At 46.1% G+C, this 27,169-nt stretch overlaps 1 protein-coding gene across 1 annotated transcript; it reads right to left on the reverse strand.

Moving 5' to 3' along the window:
* Positions 1-8,304: 8,304 nt before the first annotated feature.
* Positions 8,305-23,363, reverse strand: ears2 (glutamyl-tRNA synthetase 2, mitochondrial). The gene is made up of 9 exons (XM_078558462.1): positions 23,079-23,363; positions 21,149-21,304; positions 20,578-20,791; positions 17,961-18,433; positions 17,118-17,226; positions 12,336-12,489; positions 11,947-12,077; positions 10,862-11,000; positions 8,305-10,279 (listed from the first exon to the last, which is right to left on the reverse strand). The coding sequence occupies exons 1-9, from the start codon at positions 23,317-23,319 to the stop codon at positions 10,196-10,198; spliced, it is 1,701 nt and encodes a 566-aa protein (XP_078414588.1). The 5' UTR covers positions 23,320-23,363; the 3' UTR covers positions 8,305-10,195.
* Between the last annotated feature and the right edge of the window lie 3,806 nt (positions 23,364-27,169).

Raw genomic sequence — 27,169 nt, forward strand, 5'->3', positions numbered from 1 at the left:
GGTATAAAGGGGTTCAGGGATATGGGGAACAGGAATAAAGTGGTTCAGAAATGTGGGGGTACAGGGACATAGGAGTTCAGGGAATTGGAGGAAATGGGCAAATGAGAGAACAGGGATATGGGCAATGGGAATATGTGGGGTACAGGGATAAAGGGGTTTAGGGATATGGGAGAACAGGGCTGATGGGGTTCAGGGATATGGAGAACAGGGATAAAGTGGTTCAGAAACGTGGGGATATGGGGATAAAGGGGTTCAGGGATATTGGGGATCAGGGATAAAGGTTTTCGGGGATATTGGGGGAACAGGAATATGGATGATGGGGATATGAGGGGTACAGAGATAAAGAGGTTTGGGGATGTGAGGGTACAGGAATAAAGGAATTCAGGGATATGGGGGAACAGGGATAAAGTGGTTCAGAGATATGGCGGTACGAGGATAAAGAGGTTCAGGATAGAGGGGAAATGGGGATGTGAGGGTTCAGGGATATGGGGGCAATGGGGATACGAGGGAACAGGGATATGGATAATGAGGATATGAGGGGTACAGGGAGAAAGGAGTTTAGGGATGTGAAGATGGATGTTATTATTTTAATACTTTTGGGAATTTGTGGTATCTGTAAATAAGGCTGTCTGTGTATTTGTGTGTGTCCATGATTAATTAAACTGGGCGGAAGGTTAGTAAAGACAGCTTGTCTATGGGAACTGAGAGATGAAAGGTAAAGATGCTAGATGCATGCATTTGTAATAAGAGGCTATAGTGAAGTTGGAATTACAAGTAAATAAATTGGGTTTTAAAATTTGTATTTGGTGATAGGTAAGGATTTGACTTTTCAGCTGTTAAATTTCAAAGGGAGTTTAAGGGACTTTTACCAAGGTTTCATAAGTAAACAAGGGAAAGTTATTGAATTTTCTTTGACCAGAAAGTGGAGAAAATCGGAAGACACATGAGCAGGAGTGGGCCATTCGGCCCCTCGAGTCTGCTCTGCCATTCAATAAGATCATGGCTGATCTGATCGTAACCTCAAATCTGCATCCCGCCTACCCCCGATAACCTATCACCCCCTTGCTTACCAAGAATCTATCCACTTCTGCCTTAAAAATATTCAAAGACTCTGCTTCCACCGCCTTTTCAGATAGAGTGTTCCAAAGACTCTCAATCCTCTGAGAGAAAACATTTCACCTCATCTCCGTTTTAAATGGGCGACCCCCTATTTTTAAACAGTGACCCCTAATTCCAGATTCTCCCACAAGAGGAAACATCCTCTCCACATCCACCCTGTCAAGACCCCTCAGGATCTTAAAGGTTTCAATCAAGTCACCCTTCTAAACTCCAGCAGATACAAGCCTAGCCTGTCCAACCTTTCCTCATAAGACAACCCACCTATTCCAGGTATTAGTCTAGTACACCTTCTCTGAACAGCTTCCTACACATTTTACATCCTTCCTTAAATAAGGAGACCGATACTGTACTCAGTACTCCAAATGTGGTCTCACTAACGCTCTGTATAACTGAAGCATAACCTCTCTACTTTTGTATTCAATTCCCCTCGCAATAAATAACATTCTATTAGCTTTCCTAATTACTTGCTGTATCTGCAGACTAGCCTTTTGCGATTCATGCACTGAGACACCCAGATCCCTCTACATTTCAGAGCTCTGCAATCTCTCACCATTTAGATAATATGCTTCTTTTATTCTTCAAAATGGACAATTTCACATTTTCCCACATTATACTCCATTTTGCCTACTCACTTAACCTATCTATATCTTTTTATAGCCTCCTATGTCCTCTTCACAAATTACTTTCCTACCTATCTTTGTGACATCAGCAAATTTGGCAACCATCCCATCATCCAAATCATTTATATAAATTGTAAACAGTTGAGGTCCCAGCACTGATCCCTGTGGCATACCACTCGTTACATCTTGCCAACCTGACAAAGACCCATTTATACCTACTCTCTGCTTCCTTCCAGCCAATCTCCTATCCGTGCCAATATGTTACTCCCTATACCATGAGTTTTTACTTTACACAATAACCTCTGATGTGGCACTTTATCAAATGCTTTCTGGAAATCTAAGTACAGTACATTTACCTGTTTACCTTTATCCACAGTACATGCTACTTCCTCAAAGAACTCCAATAAGTTGGTTAAACATGGTTTCACTTTCACAAAACCATGTTGACTCTGCCTGATTACCTTGAATTTATCTACATGCCCTGCTATAACTTCTTTAATAATAGCTTCTAACATTTTCCCTATGACAGATGTTAAGCTAACTGGCCTTTAGTTTCTCACTTTCTGTCTCCCTCCCTTTTTGAATAGGGGAGTTATATTTGCTATCTTCCAGCCTAATGGGACCTTCCCCGTATCTAGGGAGTTTTGGAAAATTAATACCAATGCTTCAACTATCGAACTAGCCACTTCTTTTAAAAACCTTAGGATGAAGCCCATCAAGACCCGAGCACTCGTCAGCCTACAGCTCCAACAATTTACTCAGTACCACTTCTCAGGTGATTGTAATTTTCCTGAGCTCCTCCCTCCCTTCCATTTCCTGATTTATAGCTGCTTCTGGGATGTTACTTGTATTCTCTATAGTGAAGACTGATGCAATATACTTGTTCAATTCAACTGCCATTTTCTTGTTTTCCATTATCAATTCTCCAGACTCACTTTCTATAGGATGAACGCTTACTTTGTTAACTCATTTCATTTTAAAATATTTATAGAAACTCTTACTATCTGTTTTTATATTTCTGACTAGCTTTCTCTCATACTCTAATTTTTCACTCCTTATAAATATTTTAGTCATCCTTTGCTGTTCCTTATATTCTGTCCAATCTTCTAACCTTCCACCTGTCTTTGCATAATTAGATGCTTTTTCTTTAAGTTTGATACTACCTTTAACATTTCTAGTTAACCGTGGATGATGTGTTTGTCCCTTGGATTTTTTTTACTCGTTGGAATGTACCTATTCTGTGTATTCTGAAATATCCCCATGTTTGCCACTGCATCTCTGTTGAACTATCCCTTAACCTAATTTGCCAATTCACTTTAGCCAGCTCTGTTTTCATGCCCTCATAATTACCCTTATTTAGGTTAAAAACATGGGGCAGAATTTTCCGTGTCCGCTGGTGTCAGTCATGCTGGGTGGCGTGAGCAGACAATATGGTGAGAAGGCCAGTAAGGGTGTTTGAAGGAGTCAGGAAGGGGGAAGGACAAGGCCGGGGGGGGGGGGGAGTCTGCGGGTGAGGGGAGACAGGGGGGATTAAGGGGTTCCAAGCATGGAAGGGGTTCCAAGTGGGCCGAGGGGTTCCATGGGGGGAGGGGTCCGGGGGGGATGTCTAGGTGAATGTACTAGGGAGGGCTCTGATGAGTCCATGACTGCCTCCTGGGCAGCGAACTGAGGGTGGGCATGGTACGAGGGAATGTGAGAATGACCAAGGGCAGAGTGAGGTGGTAGGGTGAGGGTTTGGTGGTAGGGGTAGAAGGGACGGCGAGTGTGGTTGGTGGGGACTTGGATGCAGATACAGACTCTGGGGATGGGAAGGAGGTGGTTGGGGAGGTTAATGTGGATGGGGGTGGGATTTTTGGGAAGGAAGGGAAGATGCACGTTCACCTGGACATCCCCGAAGGAAAAGGGCTGTAGCTAATAGGTCGCGAGGGGAGGTGAAAGGTGATGCCAGGTGGTCAACAGTGATGGAGGAAAGGAAATGAGTGATTGGGAGAGGGGAAAGGATGGGGGAGTGAATGAAGAACTGAATCACCACCATGCTGTCTAAATCAAAAGTGAAATGAGAGTCGTGGTGGGCGAGATCAGGGGAGTGTGATCAGTGCAAAAACAAAAATACCTAGAAAAACTCAGCAGGTCTGAGCATCTGCGGAGAGGGATACAGTTGACGTTTCGAGTCCGTATGACCCTTTATCAGAACTAAGACATATAGAAATGAGATGAAATATATGCTGGTAGAAGGGGCTGGGACAGGAGAACTCGATAGAGGGCCACTGATAGGTGGAGGCCAAGAAGAAACTGCCAAAGGTGTCATAGACAAAAGGACAAAGGGGTGTTGACGGTGGTGATATTATCTAAAAGATGTGCTAATGGGGACATTAAGGGAAGCAAGCTAGTGGCAGATGGCCCTAGTGCGGGTGGGGTGGGGAAGGGATTGAAATGGGCTAAAAGGTGGAGATGAAACAGTAGATCAAAATAAATTTAAAAATAGGGAAAAGAAAAAAATATAGTGTAAAAAAAATTATAAATTATTGGAAAAGGGGGGATTGGAAAGGGGGTGGGGATGGAGGAGAGAGTTAATGATCTGAATTTGTTGAACTCAATATTAAGTCCAGAATGCTGCAAAGTGCCTAGTCGAAAGATGAGGTGCTGTACCTCCAGTTTGCGTTGAGCTTCACTGGAACAGTGAATGCTCAGGCCATTGAAGTGAGTGTGATACAGGAAGGGTCCACGTGCGAGGGAGAATGCTTGCATGAGGCTCCAAAAGGCCCTGCCACACACACACTTCTCCCTCCAGAATCACTCATTGGCCAGCTGCTCCCTCTGTGGTGACAAAAGACGAGGTTGAGGGGCTCACAGGCAAAGGGGACTTGGAGGGAGAGGAGAGCCTCTGAGATTACTGAGTGGATGACCCAGGGGTATCCAGCTACAACTCCTCCTCCCTTCGGGTGCCCAGAGGCCCTGGCCTGACTCCCTGAGGGGAAGGAGCACCTGGAGGGATGTTGAGCTGCCCCTTTTCTCTCTCGTGTTGCCACTGCAGAAACTCACCTATGGCTCCCGTGATGGAGTACAGATCTGCACACATCTCTTCATTCTGCTGGATCAGGGTCTCCATGGAGACCTCCATATGCACCCATGTGGGCACCACTTCATCAGAGAGCAGGCGGACACACTCCTCCGACTCGCAAGCCACTTTTTTGAGGGCTTTCAACAGTTCTGTGTGATGTTCCCGTGCCTTCTGCTGACTCTCCAGGATGAGTTGGAAGGCCAAATCCAGAGGTTCGTCATCTGACTCGGACCTCACAGTTACCTCTTCCTCAGCAGTCCTCCAAGTGCCGGGGAGCTCAGCTGAATCTGTCTTCCCCCTGCTGCAGACACATATTTCTGCAGTGACCACCTGATTATGAACCAAAGCCTGCTCTAGATCTATGTCCCACTGAGGTGTGTGTCCCTGCACTGGTGGAGGGTTTGGATAAGCGCCGTGGCGTGTCTTCCAGGCTGCTTATTTCCAGCTCTTCAATGGAGGAGGTATCCTCTTGCTGGAGATGAAGACCTGGACGGAGTTGAGGGACTGAATAGCTGAAGGTGTCGATCGCTTGGCAGAGCTCCCTGTGAACCAAAGTAGAGATAATTAGTGCGTGGCAGCACAGTGAAAAGCAGGAGAGAGAACAATCACATTTGCGTTGAGAGGGGGATGATATGGTGCAGGATCCTCACGAGGATGTTCGCCGCTGACCTCTGTCACTGCAGGCATAGTCCACTTCCTCACCAGTCAGCATAACGATCCTCATGGCAAGTGAGGGGCCTATGGTGGACCACTCCACCCCCGGTCTGGGGCCTCTCCCGCTGATGTGAACAGGCTTCTCCTGCATGGAAACAGATGGAATGTGTGAGAGCAGGACACATGGCACTGCATGGAATGTTTGTGTGGTGAGGGGAGCATGGACAGTGTGGGAATGCGAGCTCCAGAGGATATGAGTCTGATGGAGATGTGAGGGTGTGAGAGCTAGTGGTGTTGTCCCTTGAGATGTGAGACCCTTGTGGATGTGTGATGTGTTTGAGAGTGTGAGTTGAGAGTGATGAGAAGAGTGACTTACCCTGGCAGAACGGATGAGACCATGGCACTGCGTGGCTGTCCTCTTTTGCAGGGCATTGGTGCTGACCTCTCATGCTGGATTGGTGATGCCGCTGCCCCTCCTGTGGCCAGAGCGGGGTAGAGGACCGCAGCAGGCCTCCATGGTGTCCAAAAGGCACTCAAGGGACGCATCACTGAACCGGGGTACTGCAGTCTTTTTGCCTTTCGGGGCCATCCTGTCTTCTGTGCAGCAGTCCTGGGCTGGGAGCACTGCGAGGTGTGTGCCTGGCTGCACTTTAAATATGGTGCCTGGCATGATGAAACGGCGAAGTGATGGTGTGGTGGGCAAATGAGAGTCTGCCCGCCATTGAAATGACATCTTTCCCAGGAATACATAATTAATGCGGTGGGTTTGGGACGATACAACGTGAGAAGCCACCATTGCAGCCAGCGGGTAAAACGTCATTTTTCCCGCCTGCTACCCCACTTAATGCAAATCTGGGATAATTCCACCCACAGTCTCAGACCCACTCCTTGCTCCCTCAAACTGAATGTAAAATTCAGTCGTGTTATGGTCACTGCTACCTAGGGGCACCTTCATTATGGCACCTTCCCATCTTGTTGCACAACACTAGTATAATCTGTTCTGTTCTCTGGTTAGCTCCAGAACATGAAAGATTTTTATATTTTGGAAAAGTTAAGTTCAAAAGGTGCTTAGGACAATGGAGTCTAGGATTAAAGGGTAAAAAAGGTATTTAAAGAAAGATGTTTAGTTGAGTTGTGCGTGGCTCTGTGGGGGAGATGTCCTGACACCAGCTCTGTGCTGAGAAAGCTTGTGAATTTGAAGCAGCCATCCAGTTTCAAGACAGAAAGGTCTTAGCTTTTAGAAAGCAATCTGTTTCTGAACTTCCTTCGGATTCCCACAGCAGAATGGAAGAGAGTGAGAAGTTGTGTGGTATACTTCATAAAAGTAGCAGCAGTTTTTGCCTTGGGTTTAACACCACAGTTTAACATATCAGACACAAAAAAAATCAGAGATTACCATAAATTTTACTGCATTTCATGATTTAGTGTGGTGGGGAAATGACTGACAGGAATTGTTTAGAATTAAGAAGCTGATGGGTCAATTAAGAGGTATTAAAGGCATATGTTCGAATTCACATTGTTGTCTGGGCTGACATTTTCACATACCCTTGTGCTTTCTTCTAAAAGACTTCTATTTACATAGCACATCTCATTACCAGCGGACAACCCAAAATCCTCTACACCCAGTGAAGTAAAAAAAAGGACGCTGTTACCAAGTAGTTTACTTGTGCGTTCTGACTAAGTGGGGGTTTTTTTGGGGAATGTTTTGTAAGACTGTTTCAACTGTGTAATTTTACTCATGTGTTTAAGTTTTTTTTTCTTGTTTATAAATCGTTTAATTTTTAAATCCTAAAAGAGTTACTGGGATTATAAGCTTCTGGGGTCAGTAGTTTTCCCCCCGTTTTCAAAATACAAAAAAGGAGTTACGATCAGTAAGCCAAGTTTCCAGCTGGGATTTGGCTGCTCAGCAAATAACATCAGTTGCAGACGTAACAGGAATACGGGGTTACAGGGATAAAGGGGTTTGGGGATATGAGGGTGCAGGGATATGAGGGAAACAGGGATAATGGGGGTACAGTGATATGGGGGCAATGAGGATATGGGGGTTGTAAACGGGGATATGTGGGGCAAACAGGGAAATGGAGAGGGGACTGGGGATAATGGACAAATCAAAAGAAATAAACTAGCCAAGAGCCAGAGACAGGCAGGAACAGAAACCAAGGCAGGCACAAAAAACGAGAGACAGCTGGGGGAAAAAAATAATGAAAAGAAACATGTTCCACGCTTAAATATTTTGCCACACAATGTTACAAATGTAGAAAACTCTGGAGATACGCTACAGGCCTATTAAACAATGAGAAGACAGACTATCCGATCACATGAAAGGCAAAGAGTCTAGAAACTGACAGTGACTGAAACTATAAGTGGTGTCTCTCAGATGCTGCATATTTTCAGCATTTTCTATTTTTATTCCAGATTTCCGACATTCGCAATCTTCTCCACTTTATATTTCTTTCGACCCATCCCGAATAACAAAGAAACAATGAGTTATAGCAATACCTGTTTAAAGGATACTTTATTTAAATAGAGCTTGATTAGAGAAATATGAATATTTGTGTTTTTGTTTGTTATGGGACGTCACGAGGTTGGCACAGCCACAATTGTTGCCCAATGAACCACAGTGTGGGACTAGAGTCGTATACAGAATAGACCAACAGGCCATTAGTGAATCATTTTGGGTTATACTAACAATCTGATATCTTTCAGGGTCATTTCTGCTGGTGCCATCCCACAAGATTTACAGAACTAAATTTCACAATTTCTCCCTGGTAGGAGCTGAACTCATGGGCTGCAAATCCAACACCACAGTTTAACATATCAGACACAAAAAAAATCAGAGATTACCATAAATTTTACTGCATTTCATGATTTAGTGTGGTGGGGAAATGACTGACAGGAATTGTTTAGAATTAAGAAGCTGATGGGTCAATTAAGAGGTATTACTGAAGGCATATGTTCGAATTCACATTGTTGTCTGGGCTGACATTTTCACATACCCTTGTGCTTTCTTCTAAAAGACTTCTATTTACATAGCACATCTCATTACCAGCAGACAACCCAAAATCCTCTACACCCAGTGAAGTACTTTTGAAGTGTAGTCATTGTTATAAAGTAGGAAATGTGGCACCCAGCAAGGTCCCACATACAGCAATGTGATAATAATTAGATAATCTGTTTTTGAGATGTTACTTGAGGGATAAATACTGGCCAGGACATTGGGAATAGCTCCCCTGTTCTTCTTTGAAATAGTACCATGGGATCTTTATGTCCATCTGAGAGGGCATACAGAGTCTTGGTTTAATATCTCATCCAAAAGATGGCATCTCCAATAGTGCAGCATTGGAGTTGTCAGCCTTTGTATTTGTGCTCAAGTCCTGAAGTGAGACTTCACCCCAAATCTTGTGACTCAGAGGCAGGAGTGCTATTAAGTGAGCCACAGCTGACAGTCCAGGAATTTCCACTTCTTGATACACTGCAGAACTCACCAAGCCTCCTTCAACAGCACCTTCAAAACCCGCAATGTCTACCACCTAGAACAGGCTTGTCCAACTCGCAGCCCGTTCTGATCTGCCCCACATGAGGAAATACCTTCTCAACATTGATCTGATCATAGCCCTTCATAATTTTGAAGATCTCTATTAGATCACCTCTGACCTCTACTTTCCAGAAAAAAAAGCCACAGCCTTTTCAGTGTTTTCTGATGGTTTTAACCTCTATTATGTATATATAATTATATGGGAACTAATGAGAATTAGCACTGTGTTTATATGTAGCCTCTGCTGGTATAGGCTGGATATTCCTGCAATAGATCTTTTAAAAATTCATTCATGGAATGTGAACATCACTAGCAAGACCAGCATTTATTGTCCATCCAAACTGCCATTGAGGTAGTGGTGGTGAGCGGCCTTCTTGAACCACTGCAGTCCATGGTGTAGGTACACCCAGTACTGTTAGGGAGGGAGTTAAAGGATTTTGCCCAGCGACAGTGAAGGAACAGCAATATAGTTCAAAGTCAGGATAGTGTGTGGCTTGGAAGAGAACTTGCAGGTGGTGGTGTTCCTCATCTGGGGGAGGCCAAAACTAGAGGACATAAATATAAAATAAATCCAATAGGGAATTCAGGAGAAAATTCATCCAGAATGTGGGTGGGAAGTGGAAAAGTGGGATGGCAGGAGGTTCATGTGCTGGTATAGACCAATTAAGCCGAATGGCCTGCTTCTGGTCTGTAAATTCTATGATGCTAACAGATATGGTGTTCAGAACTAGGGTGTGTCCACTAGTGAAGACAAAAACAGCACTTTCCAAACCTTAATACAAAACTCAATACAGGAGTGAGAAATATAAATACAAGGAGCGAGTGGCCTGAGGTCCTCAGCAGTCAGATAATCAAAGCAACAAGACACTGCTTGTGGTCCAGCAGTCACAGGTTTGAGACGTAGAACAGGTGAGTGTCTTGGGGCAGACTGTGCAAGAACGGGGTGTTTCTCCCCTCTCTGCTGGAGTGCAACTCAATTATCCCCCAGCTCCCTTGGCCAGAGGAAGACAGTCACAAACCAGAGCCCAACATGGCGAGAGGTCATTAATACGCCAGGTGGCTGCATCCTGGAGTATAAGAAGTTTGGTTATCTGTATTTTCCCTTCCTAGATGATTTGTCTGCAGAGAAACACATCCATACAAGTCAAGGGGCAGTGTATCACACGTGACTTCCCAAGCGTACAGGTCACAGGAAGATACCTGTGGTCATTGGACGGCCGCTTGCTGCAGACGTTGACACACCTCTTTAGGACCCAAAGACAGCATCATCTCAGCCACACTTGGTCCTTGCTGCAAGGAAATAAAAACAGAATCAGTTCTTCAAAAATAGTATGAGAAAAACACTAAAACTTCAATGTTAGTTACTTAAAATATCCTTCTCAATCGTCTCCTTCCCCTATGCACCCCACTCAGATATCAGATCCTTTTCTCTCTGTTCACAGGGTGCCAAGATTGGACATTGTACCTATAATCATACAATCTTACAGCACAGGAGACCATTTGGTCCATAATGCTTGTGTCAGTTCTTTCATAGAACTATTCAATTAGTCCCAATTCCCCCCACCCCTCTTTGCCCATCGCCCTGCAAATTACAGATCATAAGAACCTGCTGAGTAAAAAAAAAATCTTCATCTCTCCTGCAACTCCCCTGGATTTTTTGTCAAATATATTAAATGTGTCTTCTAGTTTCTGACCATCCTGCCTGTGGAAATAGTTTCTCCCTATCTACTCCATCACAACCAGTCAAAATTTTGATCACCTTGATCAAATCTCCCTTGACCTTCCCTGCTCTAACGAGGACAATTCTAACTTCTCCAGTCTCTCTACATAACTGAAATCCCTCATCCCGGGTAAATCTCCTCAGAGCCCTACCTGCTGTCCACTGAGAACCAGTCGAAGGAACTTCATCATGACACTGTACTTGGTGCCTGTGAATTGTGCCTGTAGCGCTCTCAGTTCAGAGTTCAGCTGTGCTGGGGTCACACTGTCATATGGCCAGGTCTGGAACAAGCTGAAATTCAAAGGGTCAGTTCCCATTCGCTCATAGTAAATCAGAATTGCAAAACTTACTTACAGGATGCCCACACTCGAGGGAGATGTGGTGGGGTGGGGGTAAGGTTTGGTGTGGTTAGTGTAAGGGAGAGAACCATGGGAGATGGGAGGAATTCTGCCTGGTGGGAGTTGGAGGAAAGGAGGAGGAAAGAGAAAGAGACTAAGAGAGATAGATGGAGACAAAGAAAAAGAGAGACAGAGAGAGATAGAGAGACAGGGATAGAGAGAAACAAACGCAGAGAGACAGACAGGCAGAGAGATAGAGAGGAAGCTGGAGCAGGGAAGCAGAGAAAATGGGACAGATGGGAAGAGTAGTACAGCCTCCAACACTTACACCATCCCCAATCATCATAGGTAGGTGCCTATATTGGGCAAATGCCAGTAATCATTCACCAGTTCCACAGGAGTCAGTTACAAAGGTGCTGTTTATAACTTAATAACAGTGCCGGCTATTTTGGGCAATCCTTTGCACCTCATTATCCCTATTCAGTATTTAGTGATGGGCAATATTTGGTATTTATCACTGTCTACAGTGAACCTCATTGCTGGAGTGTTTCTCATGCAATTCTCTCTTTGCTGGCAGATTGGTAGTTTTTCCAGAGCAGGAGCTGAGTGAAAGCTGCAGCATACAGAGATCTGTGTTTCAGTGATTGCCAGAACCCATAGGGATTGCAGCAGTGGCTATTGGTTTCAGAGGGTATAATGGGTAAATAAGGCTAACACTAACTCTGCCTGCTCTAAGCTGTGCAACTCTCACTGCAAAAGGTTGAGGAAGGATGGGGAGAGTAATGTCTCTGCCAAGTGAAGTGGAGCTAGGGGAAGAGAAAAATGACTGGTGGGAAGTGTTATATTGCGTATAACTTCAGCCCAGGTAGCCTGTGCAAAGCTAACAGACAGACACTTACCGCATCACCACCCTACAGATATTCTCTCCTTCTGTTGACAGATTCAGCATTTGCTCACGAGGCACAACAGGCCTGATCCACAGGTATGAGTAGGCCGGTGACACCAAATCCTGCAAACGGGTGATGTGGCCCTGCCCAGCAAAAAAAAAACACATCTAATTTAGAAACTAGATCTTGCAGTTCATTAAAACTGGGCTTTCACCGAGGGCTTTTCCTGGGTATGAACCCTAATGGATTGGAAATTCAGACCAACACCGATCCAGCACAGAAAAGTTCTTCCCACACTTACACTTCCCACACTGTCAGTCTGGGCTGATAACCAGTCTCTGGGCTGGGGTACAGTTAGAAAGTCCAGAAAGACGGGAAATTGAAAATGACATTGTTCTCACCTTGCGGTATAGCAGCACCCGCTCCGCATAGTCAGTGCACAGGGCCTCGCCATCCATCAGCTTGTCACCATACTCTTTCTCAACCAGGGCTTGCAGCTCTGTCACTAACTGCTGTCGTGAGCTCACATTTTCAACATGCCGCAGCAAATGAATCCTACATAAGAACATAAGAAACAGGAATAAGTAGTAGGTCATTGGGTCCCTCGAGTCTGCTCCACCAGTCAAAAAGGTCATGGCTGATTCAATGCAGCTTTTACTCCACTTTCCTGCCTATCCCCCATAACCCACAACTCCCTTGTCAATCAAAATCTGTCTAATTCAGTCTTGAATATATTCAATGACCCATTTTCCACTGCTCACTGAGGGAGAGAACTCCAAACACTAATGACCCTCTGAGAGAAGACATTTTTCCTCATCTCTGTCTTAAATGGAGACCCCTTATTTTAAAACTGTGTACCCTAGTTCTAGATTCCCCCATGAGGGGAAACATCATCTCAGCATCTAACTGTCAAGCCCCCTCAGAATCTTATATGCTTCAATAAGTTCACCTTTCATTCTTCTAACCTCCAATGAGTATAGGCCCAATCTGCACGACCTTTCCTCATAAGACAATCCCTTCATCCCAGAAATCAGCCTAATGAATCTTCTCTAAACTGCCTCCAATGCCAGTATTTCCCTCCTTAAGTGACTAAAACCAGACACAGTACTCTAGGTATGGTTTCACCAATCCTCTGTACAATTTTTTAAAAATTTATTCTTCATGGGATGTGGGCGTCACTAGCTAGGCCAGCATTTATTGCCCATCCCTAATTGCCCTTGAGATGGTGGTGGTAAGCCACCTTCTTGAACCACTGCAGTCCACATGGTGTGGGTACACCCACAGTGCTGTTAGGAAAGGAATTCCAAGATTTTGACCCAGCGACAATGAGGGAATGGTGATATAATTCCAAGTCAGGATGGTGTGTGGCTTGTAGGGGAACCTACAGGTGTGGTGCTCCCATGCATCTGCTGCCCTTGTCCGTGAGGTGGTAGAGGTCACGGGTTTGGAAGGTGCTGTCAAAGGACCCTTGCTGAGTTGCTGCAGTGCTTGTTGTAGATGGTACACACTGCTGCCACTATGTGTCAGTAGTGGATGGGGTGCCAATCAAGAAGGTTGCTTTGTCCGGTATGGTGTCCAGCTTCTTGAGTATTGTTGAAATTACATTCATCCAGGCAAGTGGAGAGTATTCCATCACACTCCTCACTTGTGTCTTGCAGATGGTGGACAGGCTTTAGGGAGTCATCCTCCGCAGAATTCCCAGCCTCTGACCTGCTCTTGTAGCCACAGTATTTTGTATGGCTGGTCCAGTTCAGTTTCTCTACAATGGTATTATGACTGGTCCCGGGCAAGGTTCCCCAATTTGTCAACTTCCTGAACGAGACTCCAATTTTGTTATGCTCCCAGGTGAGGAGGAATTAGTTGGCTCCCCCTCTTTATTCCGCCCCCTCAGTTGGTCACAAAAAGGTTAATTTAAAATGGACCCCCCCCGTTGCCCCCGCCTCCCTTCCCCACACACCATGGACACCTTTTCCCAGTCCAAATGAATTTATTTTTTAGAAGGAGCCACTGTAACCAGGCTTTCCTGAGTCAAAGAAAAAGTTCATTAGTTACTAAAGCCAGAGAAAAATAATAAAAATGCAACACACATACACACAGATCAGAAATGAGAAGAGTCCAAAAAGAAGCAAAAAAAAAATTATGAATCAGTCTTTGGCTTGTCCGTGAGGCGTAGGTGGTGGTACGTTGCGGCTGTTAGGCTGGGTGATTCCGGTACAGCTGACTTTGGCAGTTTCGCAGTTAGTTTTGGAGGCACTTGGTTCTGCAGGGTAGCTGATGAGGCTGTCCTATTTCCTTTTTGATTGTGGCTTCTGCTGAGCCTTGCCTGCAGTAACAGAGACAGACAGACAGAGAGAGAGAGAGACACAGAGAGAGAGAAAAAAAATAGTCGTCTTGCAGCCATCTCAGAACTATTTTTACATTCTGAGATATAAGCCAACAGGAGATGGATTTTTGGGTGATTGCTGAGACGTGCAAATCAGTCTTTTGTCCGCAACCACAGGGGATTAAAGTTCAGTCTTTTGCATCTTTCCTATCTCCCTTTCAAGTGTCTGCTTCAAGAAGGCCATGACATATTTTCAGGTGCGCCACTCCATGTTCTCTCAGGACAGGTCCGTCAGTATAATCCACAGAGGGATTTTCCAGAAAGAGATCACTTTACATTATCAGCCATCTTTTGCTCAGTGTTCTTGATTGTGTTTCTTTGAAAACACACAAGTCTTTCTTAAAAAATTCAATATGCCCATATGTAATTTGTGGCAGTAATTGGCATTTCATGACAATGGTAACTGGAACAGCTTGGCTAGAGGTGCGGCTAGTTCTGAAACACAAGTCTTCAGTACTATTACCGGAATGTTGTCAGGGCCCATTGTCTTTGCAGTATTCAATGTCTTCAGCCATTTCTTGATATCATGTGCATTGAATCAAATAAGCATCTGTGATGCTGATGCTGTGAAGCATGTAGCAAGACTTTCCTACTTTTATACTCCACTTCTCGGAAGAATATGAGAAGGCATCAGGTGGGTAAGGATAGGAATAGGAACAGGAATAGGCCATTCAGCCCCTCAAGCCTATTCCACCATTCGATGAGATGATGGTTGATATATGTGTCTTTGCCCCATATTCCTTAACATCCCTTTTGCACCAATCGCTTGGAAGAGTTTGTGGAAGAGAGCTCCTCCCTTTCTCTCCCAACAGCATTGACTCTCCGCTGGGGAGCAGCTTCCTCTGCTACCTCACCCAACATTGCTCATATGGCAATCTGCAAAGGGACATCAATAGGTTAAGTGAGTGGGCAAAAATTTGGCAGATGGAGTATAATTTGGAAAAATGTGAACTTGTCCACTTTGGCAGGAAGAATAGAAAAGCAGCATATTATTTAAATGGAGAGAGATTGCAGAACACAGAGGTACAGAGGGATCTGGGTATCCTGGTACATGAATCACAAAAAGTTAGTATGCAGGTATAGCAAGTGGTTAGTAAGGCAAATGGAATGTTATCATTTATTGCAAGGGGAATGGAATATAAAAGTATGGATGTTTTGCTACAGTTGTACAGGGAATTGGTGAAACCACATCTAAAGTATTGTGTACAGTTTTGGTCTCATTATTTAAAAAATGATACAAGTGAAGCAGCTCAGAGAAGGTTCACTCAACTGACACCCGGGATGCGGGCTGGGGGGTTAACTCATGAGGAAAGGTTGGACAGGCTGGGCCTGTATCCATTGGAGGTTAGAAGAATGAGAGGTGATCTTATTGAAACATATAAGATCCTGAGGAGACTTGACAGGGCGGATACTGAAAGGCTGTTTCCCCGTGCGGGAGGGACAATAACTAGGGGACACAGTTGAAAAATAAGGGGTTTCCCATTTAACACGAAGATGAGGAGAAATTTTTTCTCTCAGAGGGTCATGCACCTTTAGAACTCTCTTCCCTGGATAGCGGTGGAGGCAGGATCATTGAATAGTTTTAAGGCAAAGGTAGATTGATTCTTTACTAACAAGGGTGTCAAAGGTGAGAATGTAAATTTGAGGCCATAATCTGATCAGCCATGATCTTATTGAATGGTGGAGCAGGCTTGAGAAGTTGAATGGCCTACTCCTGCTCCTAATTTGTATGTATGTTATTCCACTATGGGGGCCATCCCATTCTGTGGGAATTACTGTGTGGCAATCCGATGGGCTCTGGCTGATCTTTATTCTCATCAACCCATGAATACTGAGACCAGTTGCAGTACCATGAGGGTGATTAGCTACTCAATTCCGACCAGCAATCAAATCGGAGACCGTCACAGTCTGTATGGCTCAATAACCGGCTTGCATCTCTATAGCACATCCCTAGGATATGCAAGAGCACTTCACAAGCAACAAACTGCTTTTGAAGGACAGTCACTGCAGCAAAGTCCAACAAACAACAGCTAGCTAAGACACTGGGGAGAACTCCCAAGCTCCTCTTTGAATAGTGCCATGGAATCTTATACATCCAACTGTACAGATCAATGGGGCCTCCATTTAATGTCTTAGCCAAAGACAGCACTTCAGACACTGCAGCACTCTCTCAGTACTGTACTGAAATGTCAGTCTGGATGATATGCGCTGCTCCACGTTGCAGCTTGAATCCAAGGTCCTCGTTCTCAGGGGTGAGAGTACAACCACAGCCACATTGTGCAGCAGCACCACACCAGCTGGGATATTTCCCACTGCATTTACAGACATTTGCCTTGACAACTTATTAAACTCTATAACTGGGTGCAAATAGATAGAACAAATATACACTTGACAGTAAAGACACACACTGCTAATGCAGGACAGCAAGAACAGAATAAAGCACATGCCGGCAGCGTTGATAGGGGGCAGGCTGCAGGCCGCCAGCGAGGGCAGGCAGCAGGACGCCAGCGAGGGCAGGGAGCAGGACGCCAGCGAGGGCAGGGAGCAGGACGCCAGCGAGGGCAGGGAGCAGGACGCCAGCGAGGGCAGGGAGCAGGACGCCAGCGAGGGCAGGGAGCAGGACGCCAGCGAGGGCAGGGAGCAGGACGCCAGCGAGGGCAGGCAGCAGGACGCCAGCGAGGGCAAGCAGCAGGACACCAGTGACAGCTGGGCACACGCTGATGGTACTTGCGGAGAAATGCGTTTAAAGGGTCTGCTTTATGGTCATGTGTGTGTGTTCTACACTTGGATACTTACACACCTGTTGAAATCTGGCAGCTTATTAAGATCCAGGAGTGCAGAGTGGGTTGTGATCTTGGTCACATCAAACTCGCTGACCAGTTCCTCTAGGATTCGACCTGGCCGATTACCTGTAAACACAATATAAAGAGAACACGTTTTCACAGAGGCTTCACTCCACTTGCATTTCTTTTCCATTTTCTCCTACTTATCTCTCTGGGTCTTCACATCGCTCCACACAGCAAGGACCAGGAGGGTGAAATACCGGCTGTCAGGTGGTATCCATGCTGCTCTCAAGTTTACGCTATCCTGTAGACAACTACTCCAGCCTGTATCCTATCCTGTGAATAACATATTCAACCAGTGCACAGTCCTGTGTGCAATACAACCCAACCTGTGCACAGTCCTGTGCGCAACACAACCCAGCCTGTGCACAGTCCTGTGTGCAACACAACTCAGCCTGTGCACAATCCTGTGTGCAACACTACCCCACCTGTGCACAGTCCCGTGTGCAACACTACCCAGCCTGTGCACAGTCCTGTGTGCAACACTACCCAGCCTGTGCACAGTCCTGTGTGCAACACTACCCAACCTATGCAAAGACCTGTGTGCAACACAACCAGCCTGTGCATAGTCCTGTGTGCAACACAACCCAGTCAAACCTAGACAGACCAAGCTGCACACAGTTCTGTGGATAACACATCCCAGACATCATGCAGTCCTGTGTACGACACACCCCAGCCTGCACAATCCTGTGTGCAAAACTCCAGCCTGTGTGGTCCTATGTGCAACATGTGCCAACCTGCAGGCCGTCTCTGTACGACAAATTCTAAATAGAGTAAATCCCTTTCCCTATTCACAGCACCTGAGAAGCCAGATCCACAGTTGGTGACAATATCAAGTAAAGCCTCTGGCAGGAAGCCATTCCGGGAAAAGTTCTGGATGAACAGATCACCCTGACGCTTGGACAATTTGCTGCCATCTTTGTTCAGGAGAAGAGGAAGATGAGCAAAAGCTGGTGGGTCCCAGCCGAAGGCCTTGTACATTAGTAGATGTTTGGCAGTGGAAGTGAGCCACTCGGTGCCCCGCAGAACATGGCTGATCTTCATGTGGTGATCATCGACTACGTTTGCTAAGTGATACGTTGGAAACCCGTCCGCCTTAATGATGACTGGGTCTCCCTCCACACTGGCAGGATCCAGCCTGTTCACCCCGTACACTAGATCTTCAAAGGGTTCAGCACCCTCCTCCAGACGAAATCGAATAACATGTGGGCATTCTTGTGCCAGTCGTTCCTCAATCTGTTTCGAAGTCAGGTGCCTACAGCGATTATCATATCTGAAAAGGGACAGCATTTGTATCACAAGAGGAGCCTGCCCACATATTTTTAAACTATTTTTCTACAATTTCTTTAGGCAGAGCTAGATGGTATCAGTTGACAATATGAAAGAAGGTAAGATGATTGAAGGGATTGGGGGAATGGGTAGGAGGCTAGGGGGTAGGGGTTGGCTTGTTGAGGGTGGGATCAGGGCAGTAGGGTTGCAGGCAGTCCAGGTCAGTTTATCCACAGTAAAGTTTTGCACCAAGGAGTCACAGGTACACAAGTAGGCCACTCAGCCAGTCCAGCTTGTTTGTCAGTCAATAAGATCATGGCTGAGCCTCCTCCTTCAAGTAAAGAAATAAAATCAATGACAAGGAGACAGAAGGAAAGACAAATGACCCGTGTCCATGGACAGCTCCCCGTAACCATATGCTTCAAACCTACTTTAGTATAAAAATAAAAAGCGCTGGAAAAACTCAGCAGGTCTGGCGACATCTGTGAAAATAGAAACACAGTTAACGTTCTGAGTTCAATATGACTCTTCTTTGCAAATGAGAGAGGCAGGAATTTGATGGGTTTTATGCTGTTGAAAAAGTGGGTAAGGGGGTCAGGTGGAACAAAAGGGAAGGTCAGGGATAGGTTAGAGGACGGGGTAAATTAAATGCCAAAGAAGTCATCAAATAAAAGGCAAAGGGAGTGCTAATGGTAGTAGTAAAGAAACAAAGCATTGGTCTAGAGTGGGTGTTAATAGCAGAATAAACGTCAGCTCTGAAGGCAAAAACATGAAAAAAAGATACAAACTGGCACTTGGCAAAAAATATTCAAAATGGAGGAAATAATTCATGGTCTAAGAATTTGTGGTCTTCAGAGGCTGAAAAGTGCCTAGTTGGAAGATGAGGTGCTAGTCCTCCGACTTGCATTGGAAGATGAGGTGCTGTTCCTCCAGCTTGTGTTGGGCTTCGCTGGAACATTGCAGCAGGCCGAGAACAGAAATGTGAGCAAAATGGCAAATTGAAGTGGCAAGCGACAGGAAGGTCGGGGTAATGCTTGCATGGTGTTCCACAAAGCAGTCTCCCAATCTGTATTTGGTCCCCAGTTTGGGAAAACCGCATTTTGAGCAGTGAATACAGAATACTAAATTGAAAGAAGTACAAGTAAATATCTGCTTCATCTGGAATTAGTGTTTGGGGCCTTGGACAGTGAGGAGAGGGGAGGTAAGGGGACAAGTGTTACAGCTCCTGCAATATGGAAAGCTGCTGTGGGAAGGTGATGAGGTGTTAGGGGTGATGGAGGAGTGGACCAGGGTGTTGCCGAGGGAATGGTCCCTTCAGAATGTTAACAGGGAGGGAAGGGGAAGATGTGTTGGTGGTGGCATCATGCTGAAGATGGCAGAAATGGTGGAGGATGATCCTTTGAATACGGAGGCTGGTGAGGTGAAAGTGAAGACAATGGAAATCTGACTATGATTCTGGGAGGGAGGGGAAGCGGTGAGGGCAAAAGTGCGGGAAATGGGTCGGACATGGTTGAGGGCCCTGTCAACAGCCCGGGGGTGGGGGAGAATCCTCAGTTCAGGAAAAAGGGAGACACCTCAGAAGGTAGCATCATCAGGACGGATACAATGGAGATGGAGAAACTGGGAGAATGGAGTCCTCACAGGAAGCAGGGTGTGAAGAAGTGTAGCCAAGATAGCTGTGGGAGTCGGTGGGCTTGCAATGAATATTAGTAGACAGTCTATCAGCAGGAATGGAGACAGAGAAATCAAGGAAGAGAAGTGTCGGAGATGGACCATGTGAATCTGAGAGAAGTTCCGGACGAGAGGAAAAGGTGGCACCAATACAGTTATGGCTATGCTGGAAAAAGAGCTCTGAGGAAGAGTTATACAGACTCGAAACGTTAACTCTGTTTCTCTCTCCACAGATGCTGCCAGACCTGCTGAGTTTTTCTAGCATTTCCTATTTTTATTTCAGATTTCCAGCATCCGCAGTGTTTTGCTTTTATTTATTGAAGAGTTATGGGAGTTGGCCTGAGTTGGACTGGAACAAGGAATGTTCCACATACCCCGCCAAAAACAGGCATAACTAGGGCCCAAGCAGATATAGCTGTGCCTTTTATTTGGAGGAAGTGAGACAGGTCGAAGGAAAAATTTTGCTTTTAAACCTACTTTGGTGTTTGTCTCATTCTCAATGCTTCCTTCTTCAACATTTCCAGACGCCGGGGACTGCAGAAGCAATAATACGCTGCATTCTTCATTACCAGGGTCTCAGTGGCCTTTAATACCAGGGTCTCAGTGGCCTTTAAGTAAAGATCCAGTCGCTCCGACTGCTTGTATGGTCCATAGGAGCCCCCTCGCTGAGGGCTTTCATCAGGGGGGATACCTGTGTAACAAGTAAAACAGAGAGAGTGTGATAACCAAGAGTCTTATACTGTCTGTATGCAACAAAGGGAATCCTATAACTGAGAGCCTTATACTGGTTGTAACAGTGTGTGTTATAACTGAGAATCTTATGTTAATTGTGTGTAGCAGAGAGAGCATTATGATCTAAAGTCTTATGCTGAGGGTGTGTAACAGAGACAGTGTTGTAACTTAGTGTCTTATACTGAGATTCAGGTGTATAAAAGGGAGATTGTGATATCCGTGAGTCTTAAGCTTAGTGTGGGATTTGTAACAGAGTGTTATGACTGAGAGTCTGATACTGTGGGTGTGTAACTTAGAGCCTCCCAGCATACACTACCTGCCCACTCCAGTACATTCTCAATGCTTTCCACTGCTCCAGGTACAAGACGGCTCTGATCCGTATCTTCAATCCGGAGGATAAAGCTGCCTCCATGTTTTTTGGCAAATATATAATTATACAGAGCTGTGCGGAGTCCACCCAGGTGCAGGAAGCCTGGTGAAACAAGCAAAAATAACAGGATCTTAGAAGCACTCCTTCAACAAGTCATATCTGAGCTGCACCCCAAATACGAATTGGGTGATCTAGTGTGATCCAGAGACAAGGAGACTGAGAATGGAGTCTGGATTGTCCCATCTTGTGGTAAAATTTTTATCTTAGTTGGGGGGGGGGTGGCATGTCTGATGGCCTACAATTGGGCCTCAGCACCCAGGGAGGCAGAGGGCACACAAGAGCACCCTGGGAAGGTAGAAATTAAAGCGAGGAAAGGGCTGCACTGAGGTAGGAGCTGCCATAAAGACAATGGTATCAGACATGGTCAGTGGAGGTAGGGGGAGAAAGGCAGGTACGTGGGGGAGAATGGGAGGCGCATGGGGCAGGAAGGCAGGCACATGGGGGAGGAAGGGCTGCACCTGGAGGAGAAAGGGGGTGCGTGGGGGAGAAAGGGCATATGGGGATGGTGAGACAGGATAGGGGGAGGGGAAAGGGCGTTGGGGGGGGGAGGGGAAAGGGCGTTGGGGGGGGGAGGGGAAAGGGCGTTGGGGGGGGGAGGGGAAAGGGCGTTGGGGGGGGGAGGGGAAAGGGCGTTGGGGGGGGAGGGGAAAGGGCGTTGGGGGGGGGAGGGGAAAGGGCGTTGGGGGGGGGAGGGGAAAGGGCGTTGGGGGGGGGGAGGGGAAAGGGCGTTGGGGGGGGGAGGGGAAAGGGCGTTGGGGGGGGGGAGGGGAAAGGGCGTTGGGGGGGGGGAGGGGAAAGGGCGTTGGGGGGGGAGGGGAAAGGGCGTTGGGGGGGGAGGGGAAAGGGCGTTGGGGGGGGAGGGGAAAGGGCGTTGGGGGGGGAGGGGAAAGGGCGTTGGGGGGGGAGGGGAAAGGGCGTTGGGGGGGGGAGGGGAAAGGGCGTTGGGGGGGGGAGGGGAAAGGGCGTTGGGGGGGGGAGGGGAAAGGGCGTTGGGGGGGGAGGGGAAAGGGCGTTGGGGGGGGAGGGGAAAGGGCGTTGGGGGGGGAGGGGAAAGGGCGTTGGGGGGGGAGGGGAAAGGGCGTTGGGGGGGGAGGGGAAAGGGCGTTGGGGGGGGAGGGGAAAGGGCGTTGGGGGGGGAGGGGAAAGGGCGTTGGGGGGGGAGGGGAAAGGGCGTTGGGGGGGGAGGGGAAAGGGCGTTGGGGGGGGGGAGGGGAAAGGGCGTTGGGGGGGGGGAGGGGAAAGGGCGTTGGGGGGGGGGAGGGGAAAGGGCGTTGGGGGGGGGAGGGGAAAGGGCGTTGGGGGGGGAGGGGAAAGGGCGTTGGGGGGGGGAGGGGAAAGGGCGTTGGGGGGGGGAGGGGAAAGGGCGTTGGGGGGGGGAGGGGAAAGGGCGTTGGGGGGGGGAGGGGAAAGGGCGTTGGGGGGGGGAGGGGAAAGGGCGTTGGGGGGGGGAGGGGAAAGGGCGTTGGGGGGGGGAGGGGAAAGGGCGTTGGGGGGGGGAGGGGAAAGGGCGTTGGGGGGGGGAGGGGAAAGGGCGTTGGGGGGGGGAGGGGAAAGGGCGTTGGGGGGGGGAGGGGAAAGGGCGTTGGGGGGGGGAGGGGAAAGGGCGTTGGGGGGGGGAGGGGAAAGGGCGTTGGGGGGGGGAGGGGAGCCGATGGGGGTCAGGTCCCAGGATGAGATTCCATGTGGGCAGCTGAAACCAGAGTTCTGCTGAGTCAATACAGTAATGTCCAAGCCTATTTGCATAATTGATATTATTAAATATTTATATATGAATATAATATAATCATCCTGTCAGCAAGTCCTTCTGCCTCTGTACCTGTGGGGCTCGGCCCGAACCGCAGCCTCACCCCGGCCCCGGCCCCGGCCCCGGCCCCGGCCCCGGCCCCGGCCCCGGCCCCGGCCCCGGCCCCGGCCCCGGCCCCGGCCCCGGCCCCGGCCCCGGCCCCGGCCCCTCCGCACAGGCCGGATCTCAATACCGCTTTCCACCCCACAGCCAGGCCAGAGGCAGCCTGAAGCCGCAGCTGCCGGGACCGGCGGCGCACAACTGACAGCATCATCGCGCTGGCTTCGAACAGCCGCCTCCCCGGGTCCCACTGAGAGATCCACTTCCGGTCCCTCCGCTTTAAACTGGGGGCGGGGCTTCTAGCTGTCCATCAACCAATAAAACCCGCCCCCCAGAAGGTGAGTGACAGAGAGAGTGACAATGATGGATAGAGAGAAATAGTGTGCGCGCGACACTGAGATGGGGAATGTGTGTAGCAATATATAGTGTGTCTCGAGAGTTAGACAGAGAGAGAGAGTGAGTGTGGGAGAGCTGGAGAAACAGAGAGAGTGAGAGAGAGGGTATTTTTGTTTTTGTTTTGGATTTCCAGCATCTGCAGTTTTTTGCTTTTATCTGAGTGAGAGAGAGGGGCCATTGACAGGACCGATCAACTCCTTTTCCAACAGGGCTTCTAGGACATTACAGAGAATTAACCTTCTCAGATGTTGTTTCTCAGAATTCGTCCTGGGGTTTTGCACACACAATGGCTGTTCTCAGCATTCCTTATAATTCCTTAACAAAAACAAAAATACCTGGAAAAACTCAGCAGGTCTGGCAGCATCTGCGGGAGGAATACAGATGACGTTTCGAGTCCATATGACTCTTCATCAGAACTAAGGAAATAGCGAAGTGAGGTGAAATATAAGCTGGGGGGGGTGGTGACAGGTAGAGCTGGACAGAGGGCCAGTGATAGGTGGAGGCAAAGAAGAGATTGTCAAAGATGTCATAGACAAAAGGACAAAGGGGTGTTGACAGTGGTGATATTATCTAAGAAATGTGCTAAGGGGGACATTAAGGGTAGCAAGCAGCACAAGCTAGTGGCAGATGACCCTAGTGGGGGTATTTTTGTTCAGCTAAAGTGTTTAACTCAAGGAGGTTAGTGGAGTTACAGAAAAATGATTTGCAATTAAAGCAATTTTTTCAGAAAGCTTACTCAGAAACAGAAGCAAAATGTATTCCAGTATGTTATTACATTGAGAGATATTTTAATGAGAAAATAGAGGTCAGATCATGTCTCAGCAAATGAAAGCTGAAGTGAGGTGCATCAGATTGTTATCCCATTAGGGTATAGAAATGAGATTCTGAAGATTGCTCATGAAATTCCAATGGGGGGACATTTAGGAATTAGGAAAACACATGAAAAAATGCAGAGGGATTTTTTTTTGGTCAGGATTACATAGGGATGTAGTCAAATTTTGTAGAACTTGTCATACATGTCAAGTAACAGGAAAACCACAAGCAGTGATTAAGCCAGTGCCTTTAATCCCAATACCAGCATTTGAATAACCTTTTACCAGGATCACGACTGATTGTGTAGGACCCCTCCCTAAGACTAAAAGTGGAAATCAGTATTTACTGACAATAATGGATGTGTCTATCAGGTTTCTTGAAGCAATACCTTTAAGAAATATTACAACTAAGTGGATTGTGGAGGAGTTAACTAAATTTTTTTACAAGATATGGTTTACGTAAGGAAATACAAACAGATCAGGGGTCAAATTTCATGTCACAACTGGTTAAGGAAGTAATGAACAGTTTGGGAATAGAACAGTTTAAGTCAACAGCTTATCTTCCAGAGTCATAAGGAGCTTTGGAAAGATGGCATCAAACTTTAAAAACTATGATGAGAGCACACTGTCAGAATTATCCACAGGATTGGGATACAGGAATTCCATTTTTGTTTTTTGCTATTAGAGACACTCCTAATGCATTGACTGGTTTTAGCCCCTTTGAACTAGTTTATGGTCATGAGGTAAGGGGACCACTGAAATTGATTCACAAGAAATTGGTGGTTCAAAATTCAGAAACTATTCTCCTGGATTACATATCAAATTTCAGGGAAATTGAATTGATTGAACAGAGCATGTGAGTTGGCTAAGGAACATTTAAAGACATCACAGCAAGTGATGAAAGTGAGGGCAGATAAGAAAGCTAAAGCTCGCAGTTGTTTCTGGCAAGTACTAGTTTTGTTATCAGTATTAGGTGATTCATTAAATGCAAGATTTAGTGGGCCTTACAGGATTGAAAAGAAATTGAGTGAAGTAGATTATTTACTATATACTTCAAATAGAAGAAAGAAGCAGAGGGGATGTCATGTAAATACGCTTAAAAAGTACTTTAACAGGGAAGAGGAACAAAAAGAGGTATTAGTGATGGTAGATGATGAGAAAGAGGTAGAAGTGCAGGACTCTGAAACTGATTTCCCTCTAATCAAATTGGATAATGAGGGGGTGCTTGAAAATTTAAATTAAATATTGAGTTACCTTCCAAGCAAGTGTCAAAGTGATTTGGAAAAGCTATTGCAGTCACACAAATATCTTTGTGGAAATAAGTTGGGAAAGACACATTTAGCTGTACATGATGTCTCGGTTCAGGTTTCATCTTCAATAAGGCAACATCCTTATAGATTAAATCTGACAAAGTTATCACAAGTACAAGAGGAAATTGATTTCATGCTTCAGAATGATATCATTGAGTCTAGTTGCAGTAACTGGAGTTTGCCTATTGTACTGGTACCGAAACCGGATGGAACACACAGACTGTGTGTGGACTATTGAAAAGTGAAAGTGGTGACAAAAGCGGATTCATATCCTATACCATGGTTGGAAGATTGCATTGAGAAAGTGGGACAATCAAAATTTATCATAAAGATTGACTTCCTAAAAGGATATTGGCAGATACTGTTCTTGGAGAGAGCAAGGGAGATATCAACTTTTGTAACGCCAAGTGGACTATATCAATTTAAAATCATGCCATTTGGTATGAAGAATGCACCTGTGACATATCAAAGACTGACAAAGTAATTGCAGGTCTAATCAATTGTGCTTATATATATATTTTGATGATCTAATAGTTTCCAGTCAGACATGAGAGGAGCATTTACAACATCTGGAAGAATTATTTACTCGATTACAAGAAGCTAATTTGGTGATGAACTTGGCTAAAAGAGAATTTACAAAAACGCAAGTTACGTATCTAGGCCATACCATTGGACATGGTAAGGTGGCTCCAAGAGATGCGAAAGGTAAGGCTATCGTGGATTTCCCAGTGCCTACAACAAAACAAGAAGTTTTGAGATTTCTGGGTATGAGTGGGTTTTACCAGAAATTTGTACCAAATTTTAGCCGTGCGGTTGCTCCACTACTGCCAGAAAAAAACAAGAAGTTTCAATGGACACTGGAGTGTCAGAAGTCATTTGATAGTTGCATTAACTACGATACCAATTTTGGCAGTACCCACTTGTGCCAAGCAATTCAAGTTGGCCGTTGATGCAATCAATATAGGCATTGGGGTTGTACTGTTACAAGATGACGACACTGGGATTGAAGAACCGATAGGGTATTTTTCATGGAAGCTGAATGTACAACAGAGCAGATATTCAACGATCGAAAAAGAGACTTTGGGTTTAGTGTTAGCATTGCAGCATTTTGAAATTTATGTTGCAAACAATTCATCAGAAACATTGTTTATACAGACCATAATCCTTTAAAGTTTTTGGACAAATTTCGAGACAAAAGTGCAAGGTTTTTTAGGTGAAGCCTATTATTACAACCATTTAATCTATGGATTATACATGTTGCAGGAAGAGAAAATCTGTACACAGACGTGTTATCAAGAATTTGAAGCTTAAAGGAAAATTGGACTTTTTTAAAAAAAATCTGGACGCTGAACTGGAATGATTTCTGTTGATACCAAGGACTTGTGTATATATATATTATGTTAATGCAAGCATCTGTTAATGTAATAGGGTAATAAGTATAGGAGATAGTGTGAGGTGGATTGTGAAAAAATGAAGCCATCTTTTAGAATTATGACGGTTCATTTTTCGATAGGAAGAGGGATGTCAGGAAGAGATATTATTTATA

The sequence above is a fragment of the Cetorhinus maximus genome, chromosome 15 (genome assembly GCF_964194155.1).
Source record: "Cetorhinus maximus chromosome 15, sCetMax3.hap1.1, whole genome shotgun sequence".
NCBI classification, from domain to species: domain Eukaryota; kingdom Metazoa; phylum Chordata; class Chondrichthyes; order Lamniformes; family Cetorhinidae; genus Cetorhinus; species Cetorhinus maximus.

Bases quoted from the DNA above. Each gene is read 5' to 3' on its own strand.
- ears2 (XM_078558462.1), bottom strand. From the start codon at position 23,319: ATGATGCTGTCAGTTGTGCGCCGCCGGTCCCGGCAGCTGCGGCTTCAG. The intron at 20,792-21,148 runs GTAGTGTATGCT...CTTGTTACACAG, and splicing joins GAATGTACTGGAGTGGGCAG to GTATCCCCCCTGATGAAAGC. The intron at 10,280-10,861 runs GTAGGGCTCTGA...ATTTCCTTGCAG, and splicing joins TGGTTCTCAGTGGACAGCAG to CAAGGACCAAGTGTGGCTGA.